Source organism: Bos taurus, chromosome 18 (genome assembly GCF_002263795.3).
Source record: "Bos taurus isolate L1 Dominette 01449 registration number 42190680 breed Hereford chromosome 18, ARS-UCD2.0, whole genome shotgun sequence".
In the NCBI taxonomy this organism is placed as follows: domain Eukaryota; kingdom Metazoa; phylum Chordata; class Mammalia; order Artiodactyla; family Bovidae; genus Bos; species Bos taurus.
Genome location: NC_037345.1, coordinates 39,345,184 through 39,357,881, shown reverse-complemented (window position 1 = coordinate 39,357,881; position 12,698 = coordinate 39,345,184). Strand labels below are relative to the sequence as shown.

General features: G+C 42.8%; 2 protein-coding genes across 8 annotated transcripts in view; both read right to left on the bottom strand.

Annotated features, from left to right (window-relative positions):
- The window catches only part of PHLPP2 (PH domain and leucine rich repeat protein phosphatase 2), a 65,113-nt gene extending 61,445 nt beyond the window's left edge, over window positions 1-3,668 (bottom strand). For all 3 annotated transcript variants that reach the window (XM_005218644.5, XM_024978354.2, XM_059876804.1), the window contains exon 1: window positions 3,548-3,668. In XM_005218644.5, the coding sequence (XP_005218701.1) occupies window positions 3,548-3,646 (99 nt within the window). In that variant the 5' untranslated portion in view covers window positions 3,647-3,668. The remainder of the gene's footprint in view (window positions 1-3,547) is intronic.
- Window positions 3,669-7,388: 3,720 nt separating this feature from the next.
- Window positions 7,389-12,698, bottom strand: part of AP1G1 (adaptor related protein complex 1 subunit gamma 1) — a 102,477-nt gene continuing 97,167 nt past the window's right edge. For 4 of the 5 annotated variants that reach the window (XM_059876569.1, XM_005218489.5, XM_059876570.1 and 1 more), the window contains one exon: window positions 7,389-11,574. In XM_059876569.1, coding sequence (XP_059732552.1) covers window positions 11,473-11,574 — 102 coding nt within the window. In that variant the 3' untranslated portion in view covers window positions 7,389-11,472. The remainder of the gene's footprint in view (window positions 11,575-12,698) is intronic. The other variant, NM_001191436.1, reaches the window with a different exon arrangement.

The window sequence follows — 12,698 nt, the reverse complement described above, 5'->3', positions numbered from 1 at the left end:
GCCTGGAAAATCCCATGGTCCGAGGAGCCTGGTAGGCTACAGTCCATGGGGTCGCAAAGAGTCAGACACGATTGAGCGACTTCACTTCACTTCCTTCTCCACTACCTAAACCATCAAGGAAGTGTTGGGAAGGTCAGTTCTCTCCTCTAAGAGGCCTGCAGCTTTTTGAATCACTATTCCACTGGAATTGCTAGACTGAAAATACTTTATTTCCTCACTCTTCTTAATTAAGAACTACTGACAAGCTTCTCTAAAAGGGAACACAACCATAATCATCCTCCCATCAAACAAGTGTATTAAGAGCGATTTAAGATTTAAAGATATTTCTAGATAGTAGAAATCTTCAGAGTAAGCAATGAACTAAGTACTTACTTCAGTTTTACACTTTCCACCCTCTAAAAAATGAAGACAACATTGAGGGTTGGCTCTGATTAGTTCAAAGGTGATAAACTATTAAACGCTCACACACAATTGACTCTAAGATATGCATGGTAGAACAGGGTCTACTGAAGTAACTCTCCATACTCAGTGAGTTCTAGATTGTGAAATATCCTAAAGTAGGATATGTGTTCCCGCATTCAAAAGTTCAGAATGATACGGGTTCATCTCAGAATACACACGCTAAGGAATATCTTGAAATGGATACAAGAGATAAAGAGAGGAAGAATATTTCAGTTCATTAAAATCTTTGTTAGTGATTTATTTTAAAAACCACATGTGCACTTCATTTTGATAAAAACTTGAAACTACTATTGAAAAAACCAGTCTCATAGCAGTCACTGACTTGATGAACTATAACTTCATTTATTATACAGACTCAGTAAAAAAACAAAAGTAAAAGAGTGGGACACGACTGAGCGACTGAACTGAGTTAAAACAAAAAAAAAGCCAAACTATAGCAAACGTCTGGAAATTTTTGCTTCAAGTGTACTCCTGATAATCTTTAAGAATATTAAAAATATCATACTTATATTCCAACTACAGTTATGAAGGACTATATTCTAAATAGCAATTTGCTAAATAAGATTCTGAATCCAAATTCTGAATCAAATTTTCCAACACTCCATACAGTGGTGTGTGCGTGCTTAGTCACTTCAGTTGTGTCCTACCCTTTGTGACCCCATGGATCATAGTGCGCCAGGCTCCTCTGTCCATGGGATTTTCCTGGCAAGAATACCAGAATGGATTGCTACGCCCTCCTCCAGGGCATCTTCCTGGCCCAGGGACTGACCTGACATCTCCTGCATCCTGTATCGTAGGCAGAATCTTTACCGATGAGCCACCCGGGAAGCCCTAGATCTCACCTGACTAAGTTACACCAGCTTAGCTATAATTGATGTTCATGATTTGATATTAAGTATTAGAGAAGGGGGCGGCAGAGGAGGAGATCATTAGATGGCATCACTGACTCAAAGGACATGAATTTGAGCAAACTCCAGAAGACAGTGAAGGACAGAGGAGCCTACCGCGCTATAGTCCATGGGGTCGCAAAGAGCTGGACAGGACTTAGTGACTGAACAGCAATAGAAGAGTTACAAAAAAGAATGATGTCTTTGTCAAAGGGTTTTTGGAGAAGAGCATTAGGAGACGACAGATTCTGAAAGTCTTCTACTTACATATTCCTTTCCTATTTCACCTGGCACAAAATTCAACCACTCAGCTACTGAAGTCAACTTTTGTTTGTTGAAAAAACACACAGCACCTATTCTTCAGTCAATCTCATTTATTTGCAAGGATGCAAAGGTCTTAAGACACTGTTAGCCTCCCATACCACCAGATCAGCACTAGACTAAGTATCAATTTCTGGAATCTTTCTAATGGCCTCCAGATTGGAACCCCAGTAGTAGGCTGGACCTTTTCCTGGAACTGTAGGACGGTGGGAATCTTCAATAAAGATCCTTATTTCTCAATTCCTTCCCTCCCACATCTCATTCCCCATGGAAAAATAGTTGCTGTAAAAATAGCAAAGGCTGTTTACCTTCAAGGCCAGAGGGCATTACCTATCTCTCAGACTTGCCCTTTCCTGATAAGCCAGGCCAGCAGAATTTTTTAAAGTTCATTCACAATTTACATTTTCGTGACCTTACAGTAAATATCCAAAAGCCTTTGAGTAATTAAATTTAAAACATGATTAAACAGTTTACAATAAATATGTAAAAGGTGTAAGCAGAAGTTAACTATGAAAAGTTATTTCAAGTTCCTGTATTAAGATTGCGTAGTAGCAGAAAATTTTTTTTATTTTACAGAGTTCTAATTTATGTGGTTTCGTGGATTCACCAGATGTTTCAAATCTACTATTTTTTTCAGTGTTGCCATCTTTGTAATGTCCTACGAATAACCTTAGTAGCGAGTACCTGGTGCGCACTCTCAATCCAACGATCATTACTTAATAAATTTTTCAACATGATGTATTTTCCTTGTCTTGCAAAGTATTTTCGAAACACGCCAAATCTAAATTTTCTTTGCTCTCTTCCTTTTCTCTGGCAAGTTTTAAATCCTGCTGATTCCGCTTCTAGAACTTTAGAAGGAATTCCATTTCTTCTTCAGGACACCCAGTTTACATATTTGACCTACGGAAAAATTTCTCTCCAACTAGATATTTCGAAGGCTAAAACTCCCTCCAGTGAATCTTCCACAATCTCTCCTTCTAAACACCTTCACTGTCCCCACCCCACCCTACATTCCTTGTGCTTTTTAACTTCTCGTCATCACCTTGAAGACTCCATTCCCCCCACACCTTGCCGGCATCTGCCATCATTTCCTCCTACTCCCCCTAATTCCAATTCCTGCCAAAAAGCCCCGTTAGCTGCCTGTTGCATAACTGCTCCCCCATCACCGTGTCCCTGGATTGTCAGCCCCGCTCCCGCCAGCAGGAATGCCCCCTTTTTGTCCAACCCCTCCTCCCTCCTGCAACACGCCCAGCGCTGCCCCGAGATTAAGCTCCTCCGGAGATTCTCTCCGCAGGCGGGGCAGGTCGTGCTCCCAGGCCGGCGCTCGGGTGCGGGGAGCGGGTCTTAACTTCGGTGGGAAGCTCCGAGGGCAGAGGCTGCCGCGCCAGTCGGCGCAGCCCCGAACACCTCAGCGCCGGGCCAATCACCGCCGCCATCCTCCCGCTGCGGTGATGTCTTCAGGTGTCCGGGGAGAAAGCCCTGCGTACTTCCAGCTCCGCTCTCGGGCCAGGAGACGCCGGCCCCGGGGCCGCGAGCGCGGCCGGGGGGAGCAGAGGCGGGCCCCCAGGTCCTGAAGGAGCCGAGTGGGCGGCGGCGGCCGGGTGGACGCCAGACCCAAGGCGTGGGCCTGTGAGGCGGGTGGCGCGCGGCCAGGGATGGGCAGCGGTGGGGACGGAGGCGGCCGCGGCCTCGGCGGGGGCCCGGCCCAGAGGCCTCGGCGGGTGCAGCGGCCCCTCCAGCCGGGCTTAGGGGCGACCGAGCCGCGAGGCTGACTGACCGACGCGAGGCGGGGGTCGCCTGCTACCTCAGCCACCGGGCGGGGCAGGGGCGGCCTCTCCCTGCTCTCTCTCCCTCTCCAGCCCGCCCGAGCACCTCACCTTCAGGACCCGAATCCCGCCAGGCCGACGGCTCGCGGGCGCTTCAGGCGGCTCCGGGGGCTCGAGCGGGCCCGCGGGTCCCGGCTCCACCTCCCCCATCGGCGGCTAGCGGCGGCTGCACAGGGACGCCGGGCCGGCGCGACGCCGCGCGGAGCCTCGGTGGCGCGCGCGAACACCCAGCAGCCCCGCCCCCCTCAGCCCTCTGGCCCCGCCCCGAGTCTCGCCCCTCCCTGGCCTGCGTAGCTGCGGGCCGGGTGCGTCCCGGGCGCTAAGGGACGCAAGCCGCCGGGAGTCGGCCGGGGACTTCACGGGCGGAGCCCGGCGCCGCCGCAGGGCTGGGCCTTTACTGTCAGCTGCCTTCAGTTTGGAGGACTGAGGCGCAGGGAGAGTTATTTTCTGCTCTCCGCGACTCCTAAGGGGCTGGACAAGGGGCAAGGGAGGTTTGCACCTGTCAACAGAGACGCTGCCTTCTGCAGAAGATGGCTTTTGTAACTTACCTCTCCCAGACGTTTCCTCTCCAAAACTGGCCCGTCACCCTCACGGGTGCAACGCCATTGGACGAATTGAGAATATCCACCTTAGCAAGGCCCTTTCTCTTTGTTGTAGATGGTCACAGCCTTCTTCAGAAAATTCGACCCCACCTCCTGTACAAAATGTCATCTCACCTCCCAGCCACATTTGAATTCCCTTTCTCTTCATGTAGTAGAATTTTCTGAATATTGTTCTCTGCTTCAAGCAGTAATGTGGTCTGATCTCTATTTTGTTATTTGCAATTCTAATTCAGAAATTTTTAATTTTCTTTTAGTTCCTGCAGTGATAGTTTTGTGGCCGGCCAGTGAGCCAAATCAGAGAGCCTGATTCCAAATTTCAGCTCTACCCCTTATTATCTCTATACCCTTGTGCAAGTTATTTGATCTAAGCCTTTGGTTCTTAGCTATGAAACAGAAAATTGTCTGTCTAGTAGTTAAGTCTGAAGATTTTGCAAATGCATAAAAAGTACTTGACACATACTAATGATTCATAGCAGTCACTATTATTCTGAATTTTCAAATTGAAGATACACTCAATTCCTCAGAGTTTTATTCTTAATTCTGCTCTATATTTTCCTAGGAAACCCTCTAGACCTCTGAATTTTTAGGTCTTCCCCTCCTACACAGGTCTGAATCGTCAAGCAACTGCTAAGGAATGAAGCAGAAAAAAAAGTTTCTTACACTTTGAATAATTGGTATAAATGGTTTCACCAATTATCCACTCCTTCAGCTTACCTAGTCCAGACCAACTGTATGTTAAGAATATTTTAATTACAGGTTTAGTACAAGAGAGTTTGAGGTCTAACACTGCAAACTGTTCCCCTCTCTTCTAAGAGATTGCTCCATTTATAGACATTTTAAATTCTAGGACAAAATTTGACTCAAAGATTCTGACTCTGTACAAATTATTTCTTCTGTGGAAGTTTGGTCACTACTTTCTCCCTTCACTTGAGTTACTTTATATATACACCAAAACTCCAATCTCCAGTTATCTTCATTTGTTTCATTTTAGTGAATTTAAAATAATGTCTCTGTCAGTCTGGCATAAGATGAAAAAAAGTTCTTATGTTGTCTGCCTCTGAGTTTTCCTTCTATCCTGAAATTACCTTCAAGAAAGCTACTCAAGAGTTGTTGGGATTCCCATTTCAGTGCTTATTGAGTAACTTGCTCCAGCAAGGACACCCATATATAAGGGATAGGCATCAATATGGGGACAGAAGTGGACTTGACCAAGGGCAAAGAGGCAGAAAAAAGAATGAATGCAGCTCAGGGTGTTTCTAAAACCCCATTTCCTAAGGTATTACACATTACCTTTTCCATGTTTCATGAGCAGAATGTCTTCCCAGGACCACCATTAGAAGTCGTGCTGGGAAACAGCAGCAGTTAGATGATGGGTTTGCTGTTGTTATGATTAATGGAATAGTGGGCTAAAGCATCAATTCAGAATACCAGCATATGCTGAGTTATGTATTTACTACTTCTTCAGCAGCAACAGTAGTACCTCTTTCAAAACTAGAACAAGAAAAAGCTACGAGCCCAGGTGTTGCAGGGGTAACTTATGATACAGCTCTCTTTAAAAGTCTCCATTGTTAAGATCCAATCCAGTTGAGTGGTGACGACCAGTTGATTCTGAGTTTTCCTTTCAAATCATGCATTGCCATTAACATTTTATACTGTTTCAAGGGTCACATACCCATTTTCTCCCCCCAGTTCAAGGCAGTGTGTATTATGTATGCCAAGGGTTATGTAACTAGTTTCTGGAAATGGTAAACAGCTGAGACTAACCCTAAAAATAAATTCCTCTGGGATTTTTTGTGCAAAAATCCATCTGCCCTCACTGCAGGTTCATCATTATAAAAATCACTGTTTGAATCAAGCCAAGAGACAGAGAAGTCTTTACCTCCTTTCTGTATTCTTTCTATAAGCAGTTATGCATACCTCTCTCCACCTGAAAGGGGTTGGGGCAGGACACACAGTTTATTCTAGGAGCTCTTCCTAATCCTCACTACAAAATGTAAAGAGAAGTCTGGGAAAGGAGAGTTCATGTCTACCAGATTTTGGTAAAGGAGTCTTAAGAGCTTTCTACATGTACTTCTTTATAGCCAGTTCCGACTCCTTCAATGATCACAAGTCATCTTTAGGCCTCAATCCTTTGTTATTTCTACCATAGGCTGAGCAGATGTAGATATTCCTTCTTTTAGTTTTGAATAAACAAGGTGGACTTAACCTGGCCTTCAGGTTTATAGGACTGTTTTTTCCTTTAAACATTTCTGTATTTTTTGAATCTGGAGACAATTGAACTAGGGCAGGAAATAGCATGAAAAATACTTAAAAGTGATAAAAATTAATTTGGTCCTTCTGGATGGAAGTTCAAATCTGCTATTCTTCATTGTATTGTAAGGAAAATGTCTGGAGTCTATTACTGCCTAACATTTTCTAATGTAATTCTTATATTTTCATCTCATTACACAAAGATGAAAATGTCAAGTAAATTTAATATTAGAGACAAATATGAATTTTAACTAAGCCACATACAAGGACAGATTATAGAAATGTCACTTATCAAACAGCACCAAGGGGCACTTCTGCATAAACCAGATTAATTGCTAAGGCACACTTCCTTCTACTTTTCAATTAGGGGACTATCACACTCTCCCCCTATCTCAGTCAAGGTCAGGGATCATGTATAAGCTCCCAACTTTCAACCACTCTCACTTGTTTGTATAAAATAGATCAGGAAACAGAATTCATTTTTGCTGGTCAAGGCTTCCTCTTCCTAGTCACAGATAAAAAAGCCACAAACAGAAGCTTATAGCTAAAAGTCCATGACTACCTTCAAATACATACTTCATCTAGACATGATTCAGTATTTTTACTTTGAGAATTCACCCATGTGGAGAAGATCAGCATGAGAACAGTCACTAGTTAAAATTTCCAACTGCACTTTTCACTGTTAACTACAAATTTTTTTTTTTTTTTTGGTTGGTGGGGGGCTTCTCTTGTGGCCCAGCTGGTAAAGAATCTGCCTGCAATGTGGGAGACCTGGTTCAATCCCTGGGTTGGGAAGATCTCTTGGAGAAGGGAAGGGCTACCTACTCCAGTATTCTGGCCTGGAGAATTTGGGGTCACGAGTCAGACACAACTGAGTGACAGAACTGAACAAATTTTTTTTTAATTTGTTTAAATTTCTCTCTTGGTAAGTTTTCTGTGGAAAAGGAACATTAACTGGATAGTGGGTTTAACTCAAAGCTCTGGAATAAGAACCCATCCAGGGCTTCTCCAACCCACTTGGAAGAAGTGAGGAAGCAAAATTTAAATCATTGAGTATTGACTTTTTATTATTAGTCACTGTTCATAATTTGTTTCAACCAAAAGACAATACACACAGCAGAATTCTAATGCATCCCATGTAAATGTTTACATCCATTTTATTCCTCACTCGCCTCGAAGACTTATCATTTAATTTTAAATTTTTTTTACATCTCAAAAATATGTCTGCAATAATTAGAACTTCATTAGCCATCCCACTTGGAAACAGCCTTTTAATATTTTTACAGTAAAGAAGATGTGATGGGGCTTAATGAAAATGTAACTTACAACATTATGAAAGAAAAGGGACTATACAGGGACACACTGGAGTTCACAGAGGAAAGAGTTCAGAAGCTCTTTCCCATGAGGCCCCCAAAGAGAAAACAAAAACAAAAATACACAAAGCGCAACAGCAGGTTCCAAAAACAAAACAACGAAAAAACCTCCAATGCTCCATCTGGAAGCCAGAATCAGCCTCGTGGAAGTTCGTGAAGCAACTCTGCAAGCTGCTTCAGCCTTTTCTTCTGTTTGAATGTTTCAGGTCCTGGAACCCTGTAGATGGGACCCACTCTCTGCTATTGCTTGAAAGAAGTTATTCACTTCCAGTTCTACAAGCAGCCCCACCCTCCTGAGCAAGAGATGGTCAAAGTGTTTTCAACTTCAGGACTTTCTGAGCTAGTCTCTTCGGTGATCCTCCCCATTCCCAAACCCAAGTGCACAGACATGTACCACCTCTCTACCAACCACAGAGTACATGAATATCCACTTTTTGCTTTCTAGCTCCCTCTCTGTTTAGGACAGTGGGGATAAGATACATTCGCTAGAAAAAAATTTATGCATTCAGATTTTCCTTCCCTTAGTTCTCATAGCCTGGTATTTTCTAATGCAGAAGATAATGAAGTTGAGCCTCAAAAAGTGTCCCCTCATTTTCAACCTTTTATAAGAACATAAACACGGAAAGCATGTTATATGATAGATGGAAACACTCAAACCATTAATGCTGACAGTTTTCTTATATCAATGGGACAAACAAGGGGTACGAACTACCCTTTAACCTAGCAAGAGGGGAGAATCCTCTCCCAAATGTTATGCTGAGGAATGTTTCTTTAAATGAGAAAGACCTTAAAATGAACAGATGATCACTATACACAGCATGAAGCGTTCCATGGCTGTCCAAATCACCTCAAGGTAAAGCACCGGAGCACTGGGGGAAAAGTTTCTTGGGTAGAGCACCCTTCCTACAATTTTTTTAGATTACTTAGACGAATTATCCCTTAGGATTCCTGTGAGGGCAGGGAGGACATAGAGAATAAAAACTACTCTGAAAGAGGAAGAAAAAATGAGGTAAAAGTGCTTGTGAAATTATCCAAGTAAGTGCTTATAGGCTCAACGGCTTATCACCCTAGAGTTATTAGAGCAGCCATGGAAATCACTCTTTCCTCACAATGGCTCTGAAGTTGTAAATCTATCCAAATTTGCTCCCCCTTGGATGGTTATACTAGGGAAACAAAGAACTAAAATGTGCAAGTATTGATAGAAAGTAAGACATCTCTCCTTTAGCACTGAGGCCAAGTGAGAGAAGAATGAATTCTGATCCTAGAAACTAAGGCACGCTGAAGCTTTCCAAGATCCTATCATTTGAAACAGTCTTCACAACCATCAGTGTCCTAGGCAAGTCATCTGGCTGCTAGTTCTTCAATATGGTGCTTAGGTTCACTCTCTGGAATCATCACATATTCTACACAGCACCCTTTGTGTTAAGGCCAATTTTTACTCTGTCTGGACGAAGCCATGGATGATCACATAACTCTACCTCAAAACTACATTTACCCAAGGAGACTTTGTTCTGAGAGTAGCCCCTTTTCCAGCCCCATCAGATAGTACTGTCTCATAGCATGATCTTCAGCAGACTTCTGAGATTCAGTTTGGTTCAACTAAAGAAACTTGAGCTGGTTAACTATAGACGTGAGAGAGAAAATAAACCCTCAACCACAAAAAGGAATGTTAGACAAATTCTATTCAAGAAATCCACCAATATTATGTTAATCCTATCACCTTTCACAGCGTTAAATACCCATCCAATGAAATCTGTCTACAAAGAAACCTTTAAAGGTTACTTTTCATCATACAGGCAGAGCAGTTGTCTGAAACATACTAGTCCACACTTACTTTACTGAAAACTATGCACAAGATAATGTTCTGTTCTTGACTCAGTCAACCATTTACCCGGCAGAGTAAGTTTTAGCAAATCTTGCTCTTATATACTAAAATAAGACCAGAAAGTTCCCCCATTGGAGCCTTTAGTTCAACTCCTACTTGTCAAATGTTAGGAATAGTCTAGCATCTGATACAGAGCTAGATTTGACAAGACACTGAAGCTTTTCAGTAAAGGCTTGGTGAAATGGAAAGGAAACAATGGCTATCTGTACCCAGTTCTAAGATCAAAGCCAAAGTAGTCCTTATACTGTACTCAATACAGTAACATTTGAAAATGTTTTAAGAGCAAGGTGGGCCTGGCCTTTCCTCTTCTTTAGCACATCAGACGTAGTGCCTGTGCGCCCGAAGGCACATGGTGCATTCAACATGCGCCACAGGAGAGCCACCTTACCTCATGCCTGCACCTCAGCATTAAGACTGGACACCATGAGGGGCCTTTCGAAAAGCACTAGGCATTCTCACTAGTTTAAAAAGCTCCAGATCTCAAGGCTTTGATGTAGATATTCATGAAACTGGCCTCTCAAGAGAAAGACCAACCTCTCAGACTCAGGAAACGATACTCCTACCCTACAGTGTCCCTGAGACTTCCTCTGACAAAGGGGACAAGGAAGCTTCAAGGCTTCATTCCAACACCATAAAGTACAATATAGGAAAGATTTCTTTAACCGTGTGGTCTTTATTTCAGTGCCAGTGTTACAGATACAACACAAATGTTCCAGTTAGAAGAAGGAATTCAAACGGAATGCCAAGGTCCAAGCCAGGCTCAGGAAATAAAAAGGGAGGTTTGGAGTGATGGAGAATACGACTCCAATACACTCTAGGGTGAGTCAGATACTCACTCTTCATGTGGGCAAAGGTGCTTTTGTTGAGGAGTCTGTACTTTAGAAGTGGCAAACTCCTCTTTCCACCCATTTATCATAGTTCATCAGGCAAGTTATGGGTTTAGGAGAAACTTTAAAATTTGTGGTGTAAACAGGGGCATTAATAACTATTAATATATCTTTTAGAAGTTGTCCACTTTGTACTTTAAGGGGAATCAGTTTCGAAAATCATGGAGAGAATTCATGACTACAGCTAAAAGAATGGAGAGAAAGGGGAGCTGGAAGAGCCTTGGAAGTTTCTATTACAAATAGAGCACCATAACCTTCATGCCAAATCTCAACACAAGCTCTTCTTAACTGCATCTGTCCAGTGTTTACAAATAACCTCTCAAGGTCTGACCAGTCCTTGGTAACAAACATACATATACATGTGTGTGTCTGTGTATATACAGCAATGCACAGAAAAGGCTACCAGGAGCCTAATGCCTCTTTCAAACACTGGGGGAACCGGTAGAAAAAGGCATGGCTCCCTCATGTCCACTGTTACATTTCCATTCTGAATGCCAGATGTAAGAAGCGCCTGAAGATGGTAACCCTGCTAGTGAGGAGTAAGTACCCCACCTCGCCCAGTCCACAGAGAAACACGGCAGAAAGAAGGGGCAACTCTTTGCTGCAGAGACAGAGTGAGTGTTTTCTTGTCATGGATTCCAGTCCTCTCCTCCAGACCAGCTGCTTATTTCCTCGGGGGCCCAGGGAATGTTGATTCTGGCTGTAAATGTAGGAGGGGTGGAGAAGTGCGGAAACAGGAGGAGAGGAGGAAGAGTGCAAAGTAGTCTCCAGAAGCAGCCGGCCTCAACAGTGGAGGAGAGGAGATTAGTCTTTAACAATGCTTCAAGGTCAGCAATAACTTCAGGAAAAATCCTCCTCAACAGTTCTCTTCAGTTCCTCATGCCCATGGTACAGTTGGGGGGGACTTGCCAGCCATCACAACCTCCTTCCCAGAGTTCCTTTGATTGAGTGGGATAAGAATGAGAATGGTGCTGGACCCTCATTGCCAGGACTGAGGGGGAAAGTTGTTCACCTCTGCTAGATCTTGCATTGCTGAGCCCTTGTGATTATACGTGAGCTTGATCCGCATTCGCAGCTGTTGCTGAAGAGAGGAAAAAAGAAAAAAAAAAATGACACACTGAAATAAAATCTCCAGAATCTGTAGAGTCTACAGACTTTTTCTTCTGTTTTGGCCACAATGGGTAGCATGTGGGATCTTAAGTTCCCTTACTAGGGACCAAACCTGCATTCTTTGCAGTAGAAGCATGGAGTCTTAACCACTGGACCACCAAGGAAGTCCTACAAATGGACTTTTGATCACAGAAAACACAAATTATTTTGAAGCAGAACTGTCTCTTTAAAATGATACATAGGCAAACAACAACAGCAGCAAACACCTAGCATGCAGCTACTGGCCAATGTCACGCAGTCAAGTAGAGAAAACGACCTCCAGAATGCGGCACTGGCTCCAACCCTAGAACCACATTAACAGGACAAACCACTCGGGAGCATTTTCATAGTAACATCTGCTGAGTACTTTTCACAAGGAATCAACCCTTGTATCCAATTTTCTAGAAAAATGAGGTAAACATACTCATCTATTATACTCTACATTCAGATATACTGGATGTTTTGTCTGTAAAACTGACAGTAAATGTGAATATCAACTTGTTTTGTTCTCAAGGCATAAAAGAAAAAAAAGAAGAGTTAACCTATGATAACAGTTGTATTTTAAGAGAACTCAATTATACGTGCTGTTTACTTTATAAGGCAGATTTCAAACATTAATATACTAAGAAAATGTTTACTCTTTGTATCAGATCATCAAAAGAATTTGTACTTGTGCTTTGGGCAGGCAATCAAAATACAGTGGACAGCAGGGGAGAACCAAGGTGTTTTAAGAGGAGGAAATCATACTGGTATTTATGAGACACTACTAGAGATCTCTCAGAAGTCTCTAGAAATCCTCTGAACCATTTTCAAAAACTGCTGAAAACGAGTCAACTGATCAATATTAAGTGGAGCCAATATACTTCTTTGAGAAGATGTAATAAAAATATTGCTTACTTTCAGGTGTTTGAAGTTATTTTTTCATTGGGCTGCTTCATTAAAAACGTCTCCACTTCTGCTATGCATACTTAATAATTACTGTAGTAAATGTGAATATCTGGTTCAACAAATGCTCTCAACCTCAGACAACAACTAGTATAAAGACTAAAATGTGTA